The 20469-nt window shown below is 48.5% G+C and overlaps 2 protein-coding genes and 1 pseudogene across 10 annotated transcripts in view; 1 reads left to right on the top strand and 2 right to left on the bottom strand.

Moving 5' to 3' along the window:
* RECQL5 (RecQ like helicase 5) overlaps window positions 1–20469 on the bottom strand; it is a 37729-nt gene that overhangs the window by 10318 nt on the left and 6942 nt on the right. For 7 of the 9 annotated variants that reach the window (XR_005364202.1, XM_038546587.1, XM_038546585.1 and 4 more), the window contains exon 8: window positions 11819–11898. Coding sequence is in view for 7 of the 9 variants with exons in the window: in XM_038546587.1 (XP_038402515.1) it covers window positions 11819–11898 (80 nt within the window). In the remaining 2 variants the exon portion in view is untranslated. Of the gene's footprint in view, window positions 1–159; window positions 400–943; window positions 1040–1535; window positions 1632–1826; window positions 2655–11818; window positions 11899–20469 lie in introns of those variants that run through there. The other 2 variants (XR_005364203.1, XM_038546589.1) reach the window with 2 other exon arrangements.
* SMIM6 (small integral membrane protein 6) lies at window positions 7428–9437 on the top strand. The gene is made up of 5 exons (XM_038549477.1): window positions 7428–7433; window positions 8053–8182; window positions 8251–8338; window positions 8472–8574; window positions 8964–9437. Exons 1-5 carry the CDS (start codon window positions 7428–7430, stop codon window positions 9150–9152), a joined length of 516 nt encoding a protein of 171 aa, XP_038405405.1. The 3' UTR covers window positions 9153–9437.
* Window positions 14613–15778, bottom strand: LOC106559216 (annotated as a pseudogene).

Genomic DNA, 20469 nt, shown 5'->3' with positions numbered 1-20469 from the left:
CCTGAATAAAAGCAGTGTTCTTTTCCAGACTCATGAATGTGGAATGGGGCTGATCGTGCAGAGCACAACAGCTTCCAAAAGGCTCTGGAGCCCTGGTCCCTGCACTGGGCCCAATGCATGGACAGTGCCCTCAGTAGGCTGCTCTGTGGGCTGACTTACCTTGCCAGCCAGAGAGCAGGCTGCCTAAGACAGGCCTCCAGGAGAGACAGCGTGCGGTAGCAGGGGGAGCCTGGCCAGGCCCTTGTCCTGCTGTGTGACTCCAGAGGAACCACTCTCGCGGCTCTGTTTCCATATGTAAAGGGAGACAGGAATGGATGACTCTTGGCATTCTAGGATCTCGTGCCTCTTAGTATACTTGGAAACTGGGATCTTGATCTCCTTTGCAGAAACATGCTAACCCTGGGGTGGGGCGTGAGAGAAGACAGGAGGATCTAACCCCAGGAGCCTCCCACTTCTGACAGGAAACCTTCTAATCCTGATGGACCCACCATCTGCCTACTACCGTCAATATCACTTAAAACATAACTTCATCTCCAGCCTGCTCCACCACCTGCCTTCACCTCACACACCACAAACATCCAGGGATCGAAGGACACAGATGAAACTCCCCAACGGTGTCTGAGGAGGATCTCTGACAGTGTACAAGGGGGTATGACTGCCCTCAAAGGCTTTCTTGATGCTCCTACAATGGCCAGACCCCAGGCAGAGGGGAATCACATGTGCTGGGCACCAATGTGTGCCAGGATCTGTGCTGGCTGCCACTGTGCTTCCAAGTGTCAATCCTCCCAATGGTCTCAAAGGATGGGCATCTCCTCTCACGTAAAATGAGGAAAAGAGACTCAGAGAGACAGAGTGACACGTCCATGTCACAAAACTGCAAAAGGGGCAGGCAGCATCAAATGAATGTTCTTTAGAGGGCAGCTGACCAAACGAGAACAGTTACCTTGTGGAAGAGGAGACACAGGGGGCATGTGCCAGTTGCCGTCTAGGTTCTGAAGGACCATGAGGCCGAAGAGGAGTAGAAGTGTCCTATGTGACCCTAGGTGGGACCAACGAGATCAGGAGGAAGTCCCAATTTCCAATGATGAGCTCCAAGAAGGAAGAAGGCAGGCCGCCAGAGCGGCTGGGACTCCCTACCTCACCCAGAGGGGCTCAAGCCAAGGCTGCACGCCAGAAGGAATGCAGAGAGCCAGATACAAGGTAGAGGCTTCAAGCAGACAGCCTTCAAGGCAGTTCGGAGACAGCTCTACTGTGGTGGTAGTACCAGCAGTGACCAGCTTCCAAGACTACAGCCATCTCGGGAGAACCCGCCTGGCTAAGACCCAGGACGAGGCGGCAGTAATTAGATCCTAAGGTCTGGCACCAGCCCTTGGCCACCTGTTACCCTCCCTTGGATTAGAGCTGTCTTGGTGAACAAGTCAGGCTGGGTTGGCACACGGCTGTCCCAGGTCCATCTCTGAAGAGGCACTGGTTCCCTGTGCCCACAGCTGAGGCCGAAGGGGAAAGAAAGTGACGTAGAGCATGCCCCAACTCACAGATGCAGCCTGGATCTTCACCTTTAGCCCGTCGGGCACTCTTAGACCAGAAGAGGCTCTCAGTCACGGGGCCTGGAGGGCTGAGTTGCTATATACCTGGGACAGGGGTAGGGGCAGAGGGGACTCTTGGTTTGACCAGCAGAGAGGCTGGTAAACCAGCCGTGGGACACCTAATCCCATCCTGAGAGGATCCCCATGGGAGAAACTGCAGGGACACAGTGTCACCTCTTCCTCCTCAAAGAACACCATATGAGTAAAGAAACTGGACTGGTTAGAGAAGTGGGGGCCCTGACGGGGCTCAGACTACCTTCGCATTAGCTCTCACCTCCAGCTGACCCCAGCTAGAAGCCCCCAGATGCCTGCTTGAGGAAGAACCTGATCCCTCTGGCCCACATATGATGAGGGGCAAGAGTACCAGGCTGGAATCTTAAATCCCAGTTTCCCCACCGGGAACCCAGGGGAGGCACCTAAGTCCTGAAGGACCCAGAGGTCACTAGGGGAGCCCGAGGCACCCCAGCAAAATCAGGAGTGGTGCCTGAGACAAAGGAATGTAACAGTGAAGTCACCCCACCTCAAAGTCAGGAACCTTGGCCAACCGTGGCCAGCTGGCATATCTCCCCTGTGTCTGGCTGCGCTGGGTACCCCCCACAGCAGGGCCTCAGGCTCCCTGCGGTCATCAGATTCCCTCACCACGGGTGGTGTCGGCTGGGTGGGGGATGAGGGCCACTGTTGGGTGGAGGGCCCCAATGGCTCCCTCCCCCCTCATGAGCCACCAGGGGTACAGGGGTGAGACCTGACGAACTCGTTCTGCGGGCTGCAGGTGGGTGGCGACTCCCGGCCCTGTCTCTGCTTGACACGCCCAGCAGGAGCCTGGCAGGAGTCTGATGCACCATGGCAGCTGCCAACTTTGTGCAGGAGATGCGCTCCATGGGTGAGAAGCTGCTGCTCAAGCTACAGAAACTACCCCAGGCAGAGCCTGTGGAGATCGTGGCCTTCTCCGTCATCCTCCTTTTCACAGGTAAGCTGGGGTTCTCACATTCTCCCCAGAGCCCCTGGCTCTTCTTGGCATCGAGGAAAGGTGGGACCATGGTGCTGACCAGAGGGCTGGCTAGGTGTCCGCTAGATAGAGGAGGAGAGTGGATGTCCCTGGGGGGAAGCCAAGGGACTTCCCTAATCCTCAACAAGCTGCTCAAGTGACAGGATGGTGCTGGGCCCAGAGGCAGCCCTGTATCCCAACCAGGGATGAAGGGAGCAAAGCTGTGGGCAGTGGAGGAGGCATGGCAGGGAGATTAGGGCCTGGTGGCCAGCATGGGGACAGCCAACACCTCAGGGCAAAGATCCTACACACCCCAGAGGGGTTTGTTTGTTTGTTTGTTTGTTTGTTTCTTTTTTTTTTTAAAGACTTTATTTATTCATTCATGAGAGACACAGAGAGAGAGGCAGGACACAGACAGAGAGAGAAGCAGGCTCCCCAAGGGGAGCCCAGTACAGGACTCAATCCCAGGACCCCGGGGTTCATAACCTGAGCCAAAGGCAGAGGCTCAACCACTGAGCCATCCAGGTGCCCCCAGAGGGGTTTCTTTAGAAGTTGGGTGTGTGTTCCCTGTGTCCCCCTGCCTGAGATTCCTGTGCTCTCTGCTTCTCTCCCCTGCGCCCCCAGCCACTGTGCTGCTGTTGCTGTTGATAGCTTGCAGCTGTTGCTGCTGCCCTGAGCGCAGAGGCAGGAAGGTCCAAGTGCGGCCCATGACCCCACCGTGAAGGACAGAGAGGAGGAGACATTGGAAAGGAGGCTGCCAAAGCCATGACCCCAGGTGACACCTGGCCTTGTGGCCCTCACCTCACAAGACTGTGATCCGTGGCCCCAGCTCTGGCCCTGCCTAGGAACCTGACACCTGCAGCCCTTACCAAGGAAACAAGGGCTGGTACAGCCACCAAACTGACCTGCCGGTGAATCCTGGGTGCCAAGGAGGAGTTAACGGTTTAAAACCCTGAGTAAACAAAAATTGGGGATTTCCCCCAACCTGTACCTTTTAACAAAACACAGAAGCAGAGTCTCTGTACTTGGATGGAGAAGAGCCTGCACCTGTGGGGAGCTGGCCCGTGGGGCTCCCATGCCAAAGAGGAGCTTTGTGCAATAGCTACTGGAGCCTAAGCTTCCCCCTGGAGGGGAGCATGTCAGTATTCTACTCCAGTATTTTCCCATTTCTTTCCCAGTAAAAGCTTTCCTGTTATGTGTTTCTGTGGCACCAGACTCCCCGGCCTGGGCTCTGTGCTTCTGAAGGGCAATGTGCCAGAATTCCAAGGGTGTGGCCGGTGACTGTCCTTGCCAGGCCTCTGCTCTCGCTGTGCCCATGAAAGCTGGAAAAACACAAAGGCAGGAATGCCATGCAAGAGGGAGCCGGGGGAAGGGTGAGGGTGAAAGTCCCGTCAGCACCAGCTGCTAACGAGCTCTGGTTTCCAGATGCCCCCTCCGCAGTGCCCAGGTGGTGTCTGCCGGATGCTGGGCTCAGGAATGCCACTCCACAGCTTCCGCGGCCATTTACTTAAGCCTGCACGCCCCACACCAGCAGGCTCAGGCCACCAGGTCTTCCCAAACTTCTAGAGTCTGAGGAGAGAGGTCAGGCCCCTACTATCGTCCATAAGCTGCATCCCAGCCCCTCTGTCCTTTCCCTATTGTGTGCCAGGCTGTCTGGGTGCAAATCTTCACTGCATCATTCACTGGCTGTGTGAATGCAGGTTAATGATTCAACCTCCCTGACCCACATTTCCTCCCCTCTGAGACTCAGTTAACCCTGGTAGCTACCTCCTGGGGTGAGGAGAAACTAAGATGACGTACAGCACTTGGCACAGTGCTGGGCATATCCTGAGAGCGCTGCAGATATGAACCACTGTCATTATCTGCCCGTCTAAAACAAGAGCAACGTGGACCCATTTTAAGGACTGACCCTGCTGCGATGCAACACCACCACCCTGCCTCCCTCCCTTCAGTTTACTTTCTCTTCCAGAGAACTTTCCAGGTAGAACTACCAACCCAGGAATGAGGGTAGGGGAGTCCAAAAGCTCTCCATGGTATCTTCCCCCTCCTGCCCCACTGGCCCCCCAGAGCCACAGAGAGGTCTGCGTGCTCTGGCTGCCTAGATGTGGAGCCCTGTCTACCCAGAAAACAGTGGAGAGGGGATGCCAGGCTCTGCCCCCACCCCCATCTCGGGCTGGCAGGCAGGTGGGAGAAACTCTGGTGAGTTTCACTTCCTGCTGTCCATTGACTTGTCTGACGGGTTTGGTTTAGGTTGAAGACCCAGAGAGGAAGTCCTTCCATACAAAAGAAAAGAAACTCAAGAACCAGCCTGTGCCCTCTACCCCACAAGAATAGGATTCAGAATAACAATAGAAAGGATGAGAATGGTGAAAATAGCAGGTGATGATCAAGTTGGCAGAAATTCCCTGAGGGGTTTATGCGTGCTCAGCCACTGCCTAAAGCATTCTGATGCAAGTGAATTTGTTTGATCACAACAGCCTCAAAGGCCATAGGTACCATGACCATCCCCACAGTGGAGTTGAGGAAATTGAGCCCTAGCAACACTAGGTGACTTTCCTAGGTTCAACCAGCTGAAAAGTGGCAGAGCCAGCCTCTGGGCCCAGCCCAAGGGGCTTGCAGAGCCCCTGATGACCACACCCAAGGCCCTGAGGCCTACCAGCTGCAGTGCAGATAAGGCTCCTATCCCATTATCCTCTATCAACCAATCCTACATCCCACACCCCAAGCTGTCTAAAAATCACCTCCCTGTGACTGGGTGGAGCCCAAGTAAGAGCTAGGGTGGGGCCCAACTAGGTCTCTCTCCCTGAAGGAAAACAGGGGAGGTGGGAGGGAACGGATGGGAAACCCTGCCCTATTCAGCCCTCAGTTCAGGAGATGCTCTGACAATGGGACAGCCCAATTCTCATGTGACTCTCCCATAAGCAAGCCTGAGGGTGGCTGAGGGTGGCTGAGGCTGTGCCTCTGCTAGGAGATTCTGGCTCCGTGGTCTGGCTGCCAAGAGGTAGGGACCATAGGCCGGGTCTTTGGCGTTCTCCTCCTCCTAAATACTAAACCCAAGTAAGATGCCATCCCTACATTTCTGAGAAGGCTTACTCCTTTCCCACTTGGCAGCAGACTGGCCCACGCTGAGCCCCACCACTAACGGCTCCCCACGGCAGTCGTTCAATCCCACTCAGCTCAACAAACCAGATCGGCTCCAGCAGGGCAGAGGCCTGGCACACTCCCACCATGGGTCTTCTCAGGAAGAGCAATCCCCCATTGTGGGAAGCAGCAATGGTGGCCATGGAAGGGGAGGCCAGCAGGCTGTCTGAGCCCCGAAAGGCATCTGGTTATCACAGGTCTCCATTCCTGCCACCAGCCCCCCTGGAACAAGCCACTCCCAAGGTTTGCCTACACTCACTGCTGCACAGATTTCCCAGCCTTGTCAGGCCTCCTCTGACTCTGGCCTCTACTCTACAGGAGCCTCTCACTTCCTCCAAAGATCTACATTTGAGATCTGGGCATTTCACCGGCTCTCATGCCTTATTAGAAACCACAGAAGAGCCACCCGTGCAAGAATTGCACAAGCAAAACCTGGTAGAGAGCACATAAAACACTTTTCTTCTAAATCTGTTTTCTCAACCATTAACATTTGAGAGCAATCTATAGTAAAAATCTTCATGACAGAGTTGCTTGTGGTTAACACAACTTCCAGACCAAAGAGCTGAGGACAAGGTAATTTTGTTCTCAAAAATAGTTTCTCACCCTCCTAGGGACCTGATGCCTGCCATGAAACACTGTCCCCTAGCCCCACCTCGTACATAGTCTTCCTGCCTCAACCTAACCTCATTCCTTACAGGGGATCCCTTCAGCCCCCAGGCCAGGCTATGCCACACACACCAACAGGATTCTCCACCTCTTCCTATAACGTTCCCTTCATGGTGATCATTTCGGCAGAATTTTCTGATCATAGCCAGCAATTAACTGGAAGAGTTGGTCAAAGCCACTTCTGTGTGCATGACACATACCATTCCCTACACACCTCATTTTAAATGGAAACATATACGTGGGATCCCTGGGTGGCACAGCAGTTTGGCGCCTGCCTTTGGCCCAGGGCGCGATCCTGGAGACCTGGGATCGAATCCCACATCAGGCTCCCAGTGCATGGAGCCTGCTTCTCCCTCTGCCTGTGTCTGCCTCTCTCTCTCTCTTTGTGACTATCATAAATAAATAAATTAAAAAAAAAAAAAGAAACATATACGTGCACATTCCTTGGCCAATCTTTTTGCTGGGGGGCCAAGGTCTTTCCTCTGAGTGTGGCATGTGCAGGCCAGAGAGTTCCTATGTTGGCTCTTTACTAACTGTGGTTACTGTAAAGCAGAACAAGAAGATATCCACAAAGAAATCGGCATGTGAAATCCTGGATTTTTGCAAAACATCTCCAGTTGGCTTGCCACATCTGTCTTGACAGAAATACTGAGTGATTCCAAAGTCATTCCAAAGTGGTCCAATAGGTGCTTTATAGCAACAGCTCCCACTAACCCCCACCCCCTTGAGGTGCAACAGGGAGCTTCAGAGCTCAGTCTCTGCAGTGGAGCTCAACAGGTGGGTTTAAACACACACACACACACACACACACACACACACACACACACGATCCCCACCCTTGCCCAGTTACTTCTTAGTTGTAGGACCTTGGGTAAAAGTTGCTTAACCTCCGTGCTTGCTCCTCAGCTATAAAACTGGGGTTTCAGCTATTACTGTTGCTCCATGTTTTTATGTAACATTAAGTGCAATCACGTCATTACAATAATAAGGACAAATGCCACAAACAGGTTTGGGAACAAACAGCTGACTCCTGATAAGCATCCAACAGGATGGAGGTAAGTATGCTAGAGACCTGCCTGCGGGCTGGGAACATTGAGCAGCCAGGGGCACACATCACAACGTTTTCCGGAGGGAAACTCAAAGTATCAGGTAAGCCTATGACAGATAAGGACTTTACTGAACTCGTTCATCATCTGTCTCCTCCAACCCTGGCTGCAGGTTAACATCACCTGGCCAGCTTTGCAGAGCACGGGGCTCTGACTGCCCAGACACTGAGCTAAGTGGTACCAGGCAGGACCCAGATGAGTCTAATGAGCAGGGCTGAGGACCAAGCAAGCTAGAATGGAAACCTGGGTGGGCAGGGCCAGCCTCCTTTGGTTCACGGTGGACATGAGGTACCTACCGCAGTTCCTGGTCACACCAGGCACTTGAATCCTAACTTTTAAGGAATAAATGGTGGCCACTAGGTTTCCATTTCTGCTTCCTAGCTGCCCTATCACAACTGTATGGTTGGTAGGAACCAATCACATGAAGCAGCTGCAGCTGTGCCTCAAGAGGCCGGCAAAGGCAGGACCCTGGAGCCTCAACAGTGATAATACACCCCCACAAAGAAATACCTTCCAGGAGGTACCAGCTGGAGCTAGTTAAACATTCACCAGCACTCCAGCGCCACAGGAAGAGAACAGCCCCAGTGCAGCTCCAGCCCAGGGCTTCCTCAAGTCCTGGGCGTCCTGCACTCTGGCAAGGGCCTCCCAGTTCACAGGCCAGCAGCCAGACAGAGAGAAGACGCAGGACCCAGCCACAGGTGAGGCAGATAGGGGGCTTGAGGCAAGGGTCCTGGATCCAGTCTCTTTCCCCATCCTACCCAAGCCTGACTTCTCTCGGTGAAGACGCCTGAACATCCGTACCCTAAGCAGCCCCCAATACGACATCACAAAAAGGAGAGAACGCAGCTGACAGGGTAAGTATGAAAGGCAGCAGGGGAATGCAGTTGCTAGGCAACGGGCCCTAGCCCACCTTTGTTGGCTCCAGTGTCAGCACATGGGGTCTGGTCAGGGCCACTTGGCAATACCAACACCTTTTCCTCCCAACAGCTGCTTCAAGTCCGGGTGTGGCTCGGGCACCCAGAGCGTGGGGCCTGCAGGATTACCCTACTGGCCCACTCTAAGGACACAGGAGCCGAAACAGCAGAATCAGGTAGGGATTCCTTCCTTCTCGCCGCCGTTACTCCCTTCAATGGGCTACAGGCCTGCAGCCTGCTGACCTTAGCTGTTCAAGATTAGCTAGTTCTGCTTGCAGCTGCCTCCAAGGGAGCTTACCGAGGCCTTGGCTGGAGTCGGTCCGCTTTTCGACTCCCATGCTCATCTCTCAAAATGCTTCCCAAATGTTTGGCAGTTGAGGCAGGGAAAACAGCAAGGACCTGTGGCAGGGTGCTTTAAAGTCTAGATCTCAGCCCGCCACCCCTGTGGAGGAGCACCGGCTGTGCTGAGACCGGTCCAGAGGGTGAAGTCAGGGGTGGACAGCAGTGCCTGGGACAGCACCTGGGGAGGTCCCAGCACTCAAGGGCTCCATCCCCGCTTTTCCAGGTCTACGTAGACAAGCTGATAAAGCAGAAGCACATGTGGAATGATGAATTCTGGGAGAACCCCTGGGACCAGGGAGGCCTAGCAGTGATCGGCTTATTCATCGTCACGATCCTGTCTCTTGTTATGTTTGCAATCGTATTTGGTTTCTTAAGTCCGGCTGAGAACACCAACCAGTGTGAAGAGCTGTGACTGGCCTTTTGGGGCTCAGGAAGGGGCCCACTGTTAACTCTCAAAACACCATGTACCTTTTCTTCAGAGACCTTTTAAGAATCTGCAATTACACATCCACGTTCACATAGCTAACGTGCTTATCTGATAAGTACCCGTCTTCCCCACTGGGCCAAACACCAAAAAGGCAGGGGATGGGTCTCTTTCTGTTCACCACTGTATCTCCCATACCCAATGTGTCTGGCACAGTCAGTTTCAGTCAATATTTGGTGGTTGAATAAATAAATGAATGAATGAATGAATGAATGAATGACCAAACAAATGGATAAACAGAAGGTCTGGGCTGTCGGGCTAATGGGCTGGGCTCGGCTCTCGGGCTCCTCTGAACCATAGTCCCCGGATGACAGTGCCCGCTTCAGTTAAGGCCCAAACACAAGCCTGTTCTTCTATCTCAGACAAGGTCCAGAGCCCTCTAAGCTGGGAGCTGCTTCAACCTAGTGACTGGTCCTTTGCACACTAAAAGATGAAGAGCACTGTCCTGAGTGAACAAATGCTTTCTATGGCCACAGCTCAGACAAAACAACTGTGTGCAGAGAGGACAGGAACATCACTGGATGGCCGCCCTCGACCTCATTCATACTGACCTGAGTGTCTCTGCCACTGGTCCCGGAAATGCCCAGGTATCCTACACAGGGTGCCACAGTCCCCGTGCATTCCAGACCCTACAGCACCACCTTTGTAGGCACATACTTGCCTCCGCCAAAGCCATCATGCCGGCCTGCCCCTTGCTGCCAGGTGTCCTCCCTTAGCAAACAGTTGCTTTCACTTAACCCACAAACCAGGACTATTCTTAGAAAAAGAGCAAATATCTGGTGGGGAACGGGCGATATGCCATTTATGCAATAAAGAAACATTCCTTTTTACTCAAAGAGCAATGTCACATCCAGCCACACCAGCAGTGTTCGTTCCATCCCAGGAAGGCCTAGAATCTGGAACCCTCGCAGGTAGCACACAGGTAGGATAGATGAGGCTGCACGTGGTGTAGCAGGAGGCGCACCAATGCCTAGACCCTCAACGCACTAAGAGGCCCCAGCTCCCCAGTATGACACAGGTCCCTAGAAGGACCCATCCTGTTGCCAGGTGGACTGCTGCAGCCCAGAGAGATACAGCAGAGCTAACCCCTCAGCCCTACAGAGCCTCAGACTCATCCCAGAAAAGAACCCAGAAGGGTTATTTCCAGCAGAAGGGACTCTGATAATTAGCAAGGACCCTGGGCCCTTTCATTATGAGCATTTTGCTCAAGGAGCCTGAGGGCCTAGTTTAACAACTCCCTCTATGCTATGAGAGCCTGAAAAGGGCTCTAGTTGCAATGGATGTGGGCAAGGGTGCCAAACACGTCTGCTGGGCGTGGCCGTGCCAGGTAGGTCAAGTGGGAGACTCAGTCTCAAAGGAGCCATCAAATCATCAGTGAGTAGGAGGGGGTGGGAAGCAAAACACGTGGCCCTATAAATAAGCACCTCTCTGGTTTCCAGAGGAGAGCCTCAAACATCTGCTGGACACCAGGTCTATGTACTTACTCAGCTCTGTGCCTCAAAAATCTAGTCTTGCAAAAACCAAGCTGGGACATGTATGTGAGATGCACATGTCACTAAAAATCAGGAGACCCAGGTTTAGTGGTGTCTGTCTCCTGGGAGCTTTGTGACCATGACCTCTCTGGGCATCAGTCTGTTCATCTCTAAGTCTGAAGCAATCACTCCTGCCTCATCTACCTTACAGAGTTGTCCAACGAGGTCTGACCCATGTGAGTTTCTTAGACCAAAGGGTTGCATACATACAAAGTGCTCCCAGCTAGGGACTCCTGGGTGGCTCAGTGGCTGAGCATCTTTTGGCTCAGGGCGTGATCCCAGAGTTCCCAGGTCCCACACCAGATTCTCTGTGAGGCACCTGCTTCTCCCTCTCCCTGTGTCTCTGCCTCCTCTCTGTGTCTCTTATGAATAAATAAAATATTAAAAAAAAAAAAAGTGCTCCCAGATATTCCAGAATCATCCTGAGTGTCCCTCATGTCTCAAACCTGTCCTGCCACAACCTGCCTGTCACGGAGCAGCCATCAGGCTCTTTCAAACTTCTACCACCAGCACATACAGATGAAATAGAGAAGTGGACTCCAAGTGGGCTGTATGGTGTTACGATAGAAAAAGCTGAATTAAAAAAAAAAAAAGAAAAAAGAAAAAGCTGAATTCTCTCCAAGCTTATTATCCACCCCACCCCCAAGAGATAAGGTAGGTCATGTAGCTCCTCTCAAATCCAGGATAAGAATGACTCTTACTCAAGTGAAGCCAGTGGTCCAGCTCAGTGTCAAGTGACCACCACAATGCTAATGGCTCAAGAACCAGTCACATGATTCATGACTCACTCATGGGACCAGCCACTCCAGAAGTGAGCGGAGTTGGGTGGCTGGAAAACCACCCGAAATACTGAATGAGTCTTCACATTGCCAGTTTCTGGAGCCTTCCTGGCAAGGATACTGACTTGCAGGCTGCCTGACAGGAAACACCCCACACAATAGCCTTCGGCAGGAGACGGTGCCTCGGTCGCCTAAGAGCTGCCCTACATTAGTTGGTTAACTAGTAGGCATTGGGGGAAGAAAGATCTAAAATGTCACTCCACATATGAAATAAGTCACTCACCCCAATTCTTCACAGAAGGTGACCAGGGCATCAAAGGCCAAGATAGCAGCTTTATCAGATGCTTTGTTCCCTCTCTTTTCCTGCAGGCAAGAAAAGACCACTTAGCAAAAGCCTTACATAGCTGAACTACCTTGCAGCCTAAAGGATGATGAGGGAAGAAGCATCAAATGATAGTAAGAAAGCCATTTGCAAAATGGGTGTCCCCAAATCTAACCATACCTCAGGATCACTTGGATAACTTTATTTTTTTTTTAAGATTTTAACAGAGCACCTGGGTCGTTCAGTGGTTGAGCATCTGTCTTTGGCCCAGGTCGTAATCCTGGGGTCCTGGAATAGAGTCCCACATCAGGCTCCCTGCAGGGAGCCTGCTTCTCCCTCTGCCTATGTCTCTGCCTCTCTCTCTCTCTCCCTGTGTCTCTCATGAATAAATAAATAGATAATCTTTAAAAAAAGGATTTTTGGGGTGGCTCAGCGGTTTAGCGCCACCTGCAGCCCAGGGCATGATCCTGGGGACCCGGGATTGAGTCCCACATCGGACTCCCTGCATGGAGCCTGCTTCTCTCTCTGCCTGTGCCTCTGCCTCTCTCTCCGTGTATCTCTCATGATTAAATAAATAAAATCTTAAAAAAAAAAGGATTTTTTTTTAATTTTTATTTATTTATGAGAGACAAGGAGAGAGAGAGTGGCAGAGATATAGGCAGAGAGAGGCAGGCTCTATGCAGGAGCCCAACGTGGGACTCGATCCTGGAACTCCAGGATCACACTCTGGGCCAAAGGCAGGTGCTCAACCACTGAGCCACCCAGGTGTCCCAAAAAAAGGATTTTATTTTCAAGCAACGTCCACACCCAACTAGGGGCTCAAACTCACAACCCTGAGCTCAAGAGTCACGTACTCTATTGACTGAGCCAGCCACGCGTCCTTCATCTGTAACTTTTAATTTTTTTATATTTTTATTTATTTATTTATTTATTTTTTATATTTTTAAAAAATATTTATTTATTCATGATAGACACAGGCAGAGAGAGGAAAAGCAGGCTCCATGCAGGAGCTTGATGCGGGACTTGACCCCAGAGCCCCAGGATCACATCCTGAGCCAAAGGCAGACCCTCAACCACTGAGCCACCCAGGTGTCCCCCACCTATAACTTTTAAAAAGTGACCTGGGGCCCACACCCAGGCTACTGAATTGAACTTTTTGGAGCCAGAACTTTTGGAGTTTATTTTCAAAAAGCTGCTCAGGTGGTTCTTATGCAGAGGTCCCAGGAACTGGCATTTGGGAATCCTACATAATAAGATCCAGATTTTTTTTTTAAGATTTTATTTTTAAGCAATCTCTACACCCAACATGGGACTCAAACTCACAACCCCAAGATCAAGAGTCACATGCTCCACCGAATAAGCCAGCCAGGTTCTCCAATATAATATGTCCAATTTATTTTTTTAAGATTTTATTTATTCATGAGAGACACAGGCAGAGGGAGAAGCAGGCTCCATGCAGGGAGCCGGACACGGGACTTGATCCTGGGACCCCAGGATCACGCCCTGGCCAAAGGCGGCGCTAAACTGCTGAGCCACCTGGGCTGCCCAATATATCCAATTCAATAGTAAATATATGCACAAATGTATTTAGATTTGAAAGAACACATATACCTCTGTGTGTAGAGAAGGGTATATACTATAATGTGAGCAGGGATTTCTTCTGAGTGCTGAGATGATGCATTATTTGCCTTTTTGTACATGTCTATTTGTCAAAATTTCCTTTCAAAAAATTGTGAAATTTTCAAAAATAAAGAAAAAGATACAGAAAAGGAACTTTGAAAATATAAGACACTGATATCTGAAATCTTAAATATTGACTTTCTGCTTCTGGAAGGTGAATGAATCATCCCCACTTCCCAAGCGCATATAAATAAACCTACTACCTCTCCCCTCATTCTGCCAATCTGTTTGTATCGCAATTTCTTCTGAAATCATAATTTTCCTTATGGGGAGGAAAACTACAGCAACATCAGACCAGAGCAAAAACCATGTGACTATATTTTTATATTTCTCATGATCACATATCCCTTTCTTGAACAACTTTGTCCTCCCAAAATTAATAACTGTTACACTTGGGGATCCCTGGGTGGCGCAGCAGTTTAGCGCCTGCCTTTGGCCCAGGGCGTGATCCTGGAGACCCAGCATGGAATCCCACGTCGGGCTCCCGATGCATGGAGCCTGCTTCTCCTTCTGCCTATGTCTCTGCCTCCCTCTCTCTCTCTCTGTGTGACTATCAAAACAAAAATCAAAAAACTGTTACACTTTTTCACTTACTTAGATTTTAGTGTATATTACTCTTTCACCCCCCAAATGCTGTGATATAATGAAAAATTCATGTCAACAGCGGCCAAAGATGGCAGGTTTCACTTTTATTTTTAGAAACATCCCCCCCTACCGGAGCCTTCTGTCCTTCTAGGTTCAATGTGAACTGCCTCTCCCTTGGCCTGGTGTGCACAGCTGAGACTGTCCTTCAGTGGTACCCCCCAGGACATTCCTTCTGCCTGGCTTGGGTCAGATCTCTATCTTCCCCTCTCTAATTACTGCCTCTTGGGGGCTGGGGGAGTAGGGGTCATCCTTCAGTAGCTTTTCCACAGGAGGAAGTTTCTTGAAACCCTGTGTCCAAAAATGTCTTTTTTTTTATCATAAAGTCTAATTTTTTTAAATTTTTTTTTTATTTATTTATGATAGTCACAGAGAGAGAGAGAGAGGCAGAGACACAGGCAGAGGGAGAAGCAGGCTCCATGCACTGGGAGCCTGATGTGGGATTCGATCCCGGGTCTCCAGGATCACGCCCTGGGCCAAAGGCAGGCGCCAAACCGCTGTGCCACCCAGGGATCCCTATCATAAAGTCTAATTATGGTTCAGAAAAAATTAAGGAGATAACTTTCTCTAAAAAAAAAAAAACACACTCTGTGTAGACTGCAGTTATTTGGGGGGGGGAGCTAGCAAATTAAACTGCCCCATTTTCAATTCTGAAAAATCATAAAAGTCCCCCCACTTCCAGTCTGATTATAGAGATGCTTGTGCCCAAAATGGCTGAAAACAAATACAAGAAAGGCAAAAGCTGCAAAGCTAAGAGAATGCAAAGTCTCAGAAATACCCCAAGTGGCCACAAGGAATGTTTGGCTGGAACCCAAGTTCTTTTCAGTCATCTTTGTCTTTTGCTCCCCCTGGCTTAAGGATGCACATGAATTGAGATTTCCCTTTTGGTCCAGGTGCTTCTCTGTGAGCTCATCCACTTCCTTGCCTGTAACGTGGCCTCCCACTGCTGTCTGCAGCTCTCCCAGGTGCTCTCCCCGGATGGTGCCAGTTGCTTCATCAAAGCAAGCAAAAGTACTTCTGAGGACATCTTCCAGATCTGTGCCATTTCACTTTTCACCAAACATGGTGAAATTTATGGGCCCTGGAGCCCCATTTATCATGACATCCAGATTCTCATCAGTTGGATTTTTTTCCCCAGGGAGGCAAGCATATCAGGGTAAATCTTGTCAATGAAACCATCTCTGTTCTGATCAGTCATGTTGAAGGCCTCTTTGAATTTCTGCATCTGTGACTGGTCAGAAAGGGTGAATGCATTGGATGTTGAGCATTGGGGGGGTGCTTCTTGGTGGTCTTGGTCTTTGCCTTTTTGCTTGACGTGGTGGTTAAATCCCTGCACAGCCGGGAGAATGTGAGCACTTTGCTGAGGCTATCAACACCCTTCTATCCCCAGAGCCTGTAAAGACCAACACTTCCGAACTCCGCTTATCAAACTGGAAGCTGTAAATGTCTTTTTAACTTGCCTTTACACTTAATTGGCTGACTGGGTGGGAAATTCTAGGTTGGAAACAGTTTATCTAGAATTGGAAGGCACTGTTTCATTGTTTGTTTCTGATATTATGATGGAGAAAACTGGTGCTGTTCTGGCTACCAGTCCTCCATGTATCACCTCTCTGGAAGCTTTCTGGATCTTGTCTCTGTCTTACATGTCTTATTGATAAGCTTAGCATGAGTTCTTATATCTCACTGTAAGTTTTAAATAAATATCTTATACCTAATCATCTTACCAATATCTTTTCTTTGTCTAATTTGAATTTCAGATAAAAGGGACAAGTTAATCATGCCCCCTTCATTCCTGGCAGAGTACCAGGTCCACAAAAGGCCCCTTCCTTCCCAATCTCAACTTGTATTCACCTCCTCTCCCTATTCATTCATTCATTCATTCATTCATTCATTCATTCATTTCTCTATTCAAAAAAAATTTATTAAGCACTTACTATGTTCCCAGCACTGGTCTGGCCATTACAGATATACAGGACATAAAAGGTCCCTGCTCTCAAGTAACTTAAACTTTGACAGAGCAGATAGAGAATAAGCAAATCTATAATGTCACACAGTAATCAACATGATTTCTTTTTCAAAAACCAAGAGAAGAACCCTCCTGGGTGCTCAGTTGTGCCTATGATCCCATGGTGAGCATGTACTATAATTCCATCACTGCTTGTGGCCGAGTATTTAGTTTGTTCTTCAGTTTCAGTCCTCATGACCAATTCTACCACACAAGCCCTCAGGCACAAGCTTGTGTACTGCTGCTTTTATTTCAGGCGATTTGGTGCCAGAAATATGGTATCTGGGGCAAAGGATAACTGCATATTAAAGTGCAATAGGCGGTGCCTGGGTGGTTCAGTCATTTGAGCATCTGACTCTTGATTTTGGCTCAGATCATGATCTGGGGGTCATGGAATCATCAGGCTTCACATTCAGCACAGAGTATGCTTGTCCCTCTCCCTCCGCCCCTCCCCCAGCTCACGCTCTATCTCTCTCTCTCAAATATTTTTTAAAAATAAGAAAATAAAATGTAATAGATATTGCTAGAATGCTTCCCCCTAAAAAGACTGCAACACTTCATTTTTCTCCAGGCAAAGTGCAGGCCCTCTCCTGCACATGCCCACTAGCAATGAGTGTTAGAGCCCTTTCACATGTGTCATTTATTTTTAATTTGCACTTATCTGATTACTATTGAATTTGAATTCTTTGGATGTACCATTTGGATGAGCTTTTCTGGGAACCCACTTTCACACACTTTGCTTTTTCCTGTCAGTTGGTGAAATCTTTCCATTTATCCTCAACATCAACCTCTGGTTTGCCCTCTACATAACTAGTTTTCCAGATCTGCTGTTTATGTGCTGGCTTTGTTTATGGTATCTTTTGCTGAATATGTCCCCCCCCCCCCCACAGGTTAAGGATATATAAAAGTTCAAGAACTTTAATTCAAATACTTTCTTTAAAAGATAGTTTTCAGGCAGCCCCGGTGGCCCAGTGGTTTAGTGCCACCTTCGGCCTGGGGTGTGATCCTGGAGACCCGGGATCAAGTCCCATGTCGGGCTCCCTGCATGGAGCCTGCTTCTCCCTCTGCCTGTGTCTCTGCCTCTCTCTCTCTCTCTCTCTCTCTCTCTGTCTCTCATGAATAAATAAAATCTTAAAAATAAAATAAAATATAGTTTTCTGAATTTCCAATTTCCATTACAAAACTATTTCAAGCCCTAGGTTATACATGCAATAAAGTGTCTTACAAAACAGTGTTTATTTTTTACATGTAGGTCCTTAAATCTGTCTTTTATATAAGGTGTTAAACGGGGCACTTTTATTTTATTCCAGAGGGATGCCCATACCACCTACTAGACAATCCTTTCATTTTCCATTAAATTGAACTATCAGCTTCATCACATATTAAACTCTCACGTGTTCTGGGACTGAATTCTAATTTCTTTGTACCACAGCTTGCTGCTGTATTAAATGCATTTGGTTACAGCAACACCCCAGCACATTCTGACACTGAGTTAAATTCATCCCCTTCACCATTCTTCCTGTCCTGACTTTTCCTGGCTGTTCTTGGGCTCTTCTTTCACATAAGTTCTAAGATTCCACTTCCCAATAGGAGTCTTTTAGGATTTCTACTGGAACTTCATTTATATACTAACTTTGAGGAGAACTGTATGTAGCTTTACGTCTTCCCACTCAGTTTTTATGCCTACTCAAAGCCTGTTTTCTTTCAATGAGCTATTAGTTTTCTTTATCTCAATCAGTAGTTTCCATCCCTGGCTGCATGTTAAAACCAAGTGGGGAGGGCGCCTGGGTGGCTGGCTCAGTAGTTGAGTATCTGCCTTCAGCTCAGGTCGTGATCCCAGGGTCCTAGGATCGAGTCCTGCATCGGGCTCCTTGCAGGGAGCCTGCTTCTCCCTCTGCTTATGTCTCTGCCTCTCTTTCTCTGTGTCTCTCATGAATAGATAAATAAAATGCTTAAAACAAAAAATACAAAGTGGTGAGTTTTGGGGTTTTTTTTAAGATTTTATTTCTTTATTGGAGAGAGAGAGAGAACACTCATGAGCAAAGGAGGGGGCAGAGAGAGAGGGAGAGACTGAGGGAAAGGGAGGAAGGAGCAGGGAGCCCAATGTGGGGCTTGATCCCAGGACCCTAAGATCATGAACTGAGCCAAAGGCAGACACTTAACTGACTGAACTACCCAGGCACCCCTACTTTTAGGTATTTTATAAGTTTTATTCTTGCAAATTTAATATTTTTTCATTTCCGTTCCTAGGCATTCATGGTAATGTGGCGAAAAGCTAGGCTTTAAAAAATATATCCTTTACATATAGACATCTTGCCAGGTTTTCTTATGAACTCTAATAGGTTTCCAGTAGAGTCAGGGGTTTTCTAGGCAGACATTTATTGACATTTCTACCTTGTTTTCTATTCTTCTTGTCCCTGTGGGTTTATAAAACTTTTGTCCTTTTAACCTCATTTTGGTAAAGATCAGATATAAGTACTTGTGTTCAATATTTTTTTCATTTGGCATTCAATATTTCTTATAAGAAAAAGTCGGGATCCCTGGGTGGCTCAGCAGTCTAGTGCCTGCCTTCAGCCCAGGGCATGATCCTGGAGTCCCGAGATCAAGTCCCACAGAAGGCTCCCTGCATGGAGCCTGCTTCTCCCTCTAACTGTGTCTCTGCCTCTCTCTCTGTGTGTCTTTCATAAATAAATAAATAGATAAATAAATAAATAAATAAATAAATAAATAAATAAATAAATAAATAAATAAATAAAATCTTAAAAAAAAAAGACTTATTAAAATGTCGGTGGGGGTAAAAAAAAAAAAACGGCTACACATCTCCATTTGCAACTTCACAAATTATGCTCTGAGGTCTTTATCCGTGTTGATTAATGTAGATTTATGGTGTCATTTTTTTTTAATTTTTTAATTTTTATTTATTTATGATAGTCACACAGAGAGAGAGAGAGGCGCAGAGACACAGGCAGAGGGAGAAGCAGGCTCCATGCACCGGGAGGCCGACGTGGGATTCGATCCCTGGTCTCCAGGATCGCGCCCTGGGCCAAAGGCAGGCGCCAAACCGCTGCACCACCCAGGGATCCCCTATGGTGTCATTTTTAACTGCTTTAGATCATTCCACCGAGTGACTAACCCAGTAAACAGTGGGTTATCCGATACTCTATAGAGGAAGAGTTCATTATGACAGAGTTGCAGCAAACATCCCTGTACTTCCTTATACGCGTCATGACAACTTGTTTATCTAGAAGTGGAATTACTGAATCACAGAGCACCATAATCCTCCCATTACATGTACTGCCTCGTCTCTCTTCAAAGCAGTCATACCAGTCCATATTCCTGACAACACCATGAGTTCCCCTTTCCCCACATCCTCACCAACAGTGATTATAAAGATGTTGGACATTTTTGCCAGTATGATGAGTATAAAGTGACAGCTCATCATCTCTTTTACAAGTCCCTGATTTCTAAGGGAGGCTAAGCAACTCTTCATACCTTTATTAGATATTCTGGTTCCCTCTTCTGTGAAATTCATACTTTCTGCTCTGCAGTTATCTGCCTTTTACAGAGTCACCAATAGGAATTCTCTCAATTATGCATATTGCAAATACCTTCCCCCAAAATGGCTCATTTTTTCACCTTGTTTATGGTGTCTCTTATTACAGAGAAATTTTTAGTTTGGATTTAGTCAAATAGCCAGGTCTTCCTTGGATTCCACTTTTAAAATCTTGACATGCTCATCCCTTTGTCAAGGAAATAAAATATTTTCCCCCAATTTTACAGGTTTTTTAAAAGATTTTACTTATTTATTCATGAGAGACAGAGACATAGGCAGAGGGAGGAGAAGGAGGCTCCATGCAGGGAGCCCAATGCGGGACCCAATCCCAGGACCTTGTGATCATGCCCCAAGCTGAAGGCAGATGCTCAACCACTGAGCCACCCAGGTGTCCCTTACCCCTTTTTGAGATCCTTACTGCACCTGCAATTCATATGTGTATGGTAGAGGAGGTAGGTATCTGATTTTATCTTTCTCCAGCACCAATTATTCAAGAGTGCATCCTTTTCTGCTGACTTATAATGTCACCTATCATACATCAAGTTCACTTAGGTACTTGGTTAAAAGAAGAAAGAGAGAAAGAAAAAAGCAATCAAGCAAGCTGAAAACCAAAACACAGAACTTTCAACAATGTGGAAAAATTCTTATATAACAATGCTAATTAAAACAAGGCAGGACTGGGGCGCCTGGGAGGCTCCACTGGTTAAGCATCCGACTCTTGATTTCAGCTCA

Source organism: Canis lupus, chromosome 9 (genome assembly GCF_011100685.1).
Source record: "Canis lupus familiaris isolate Mischka breed German Shepherd chromosome 9, alternate assembly UU_Cfam_GSD_1.0, whole genome shotgun sequence".
Classification (NCBI taxonomy): Eukaryota; Metazoa; Chordata; class Mammalia; order Carnivora; family Canidae; genus Canis; species Canis lupus.
Note: the sequence above shows the minus strand (reverse complement) of the source record. Positions and strands in the feature narration are given on the sequence as shown.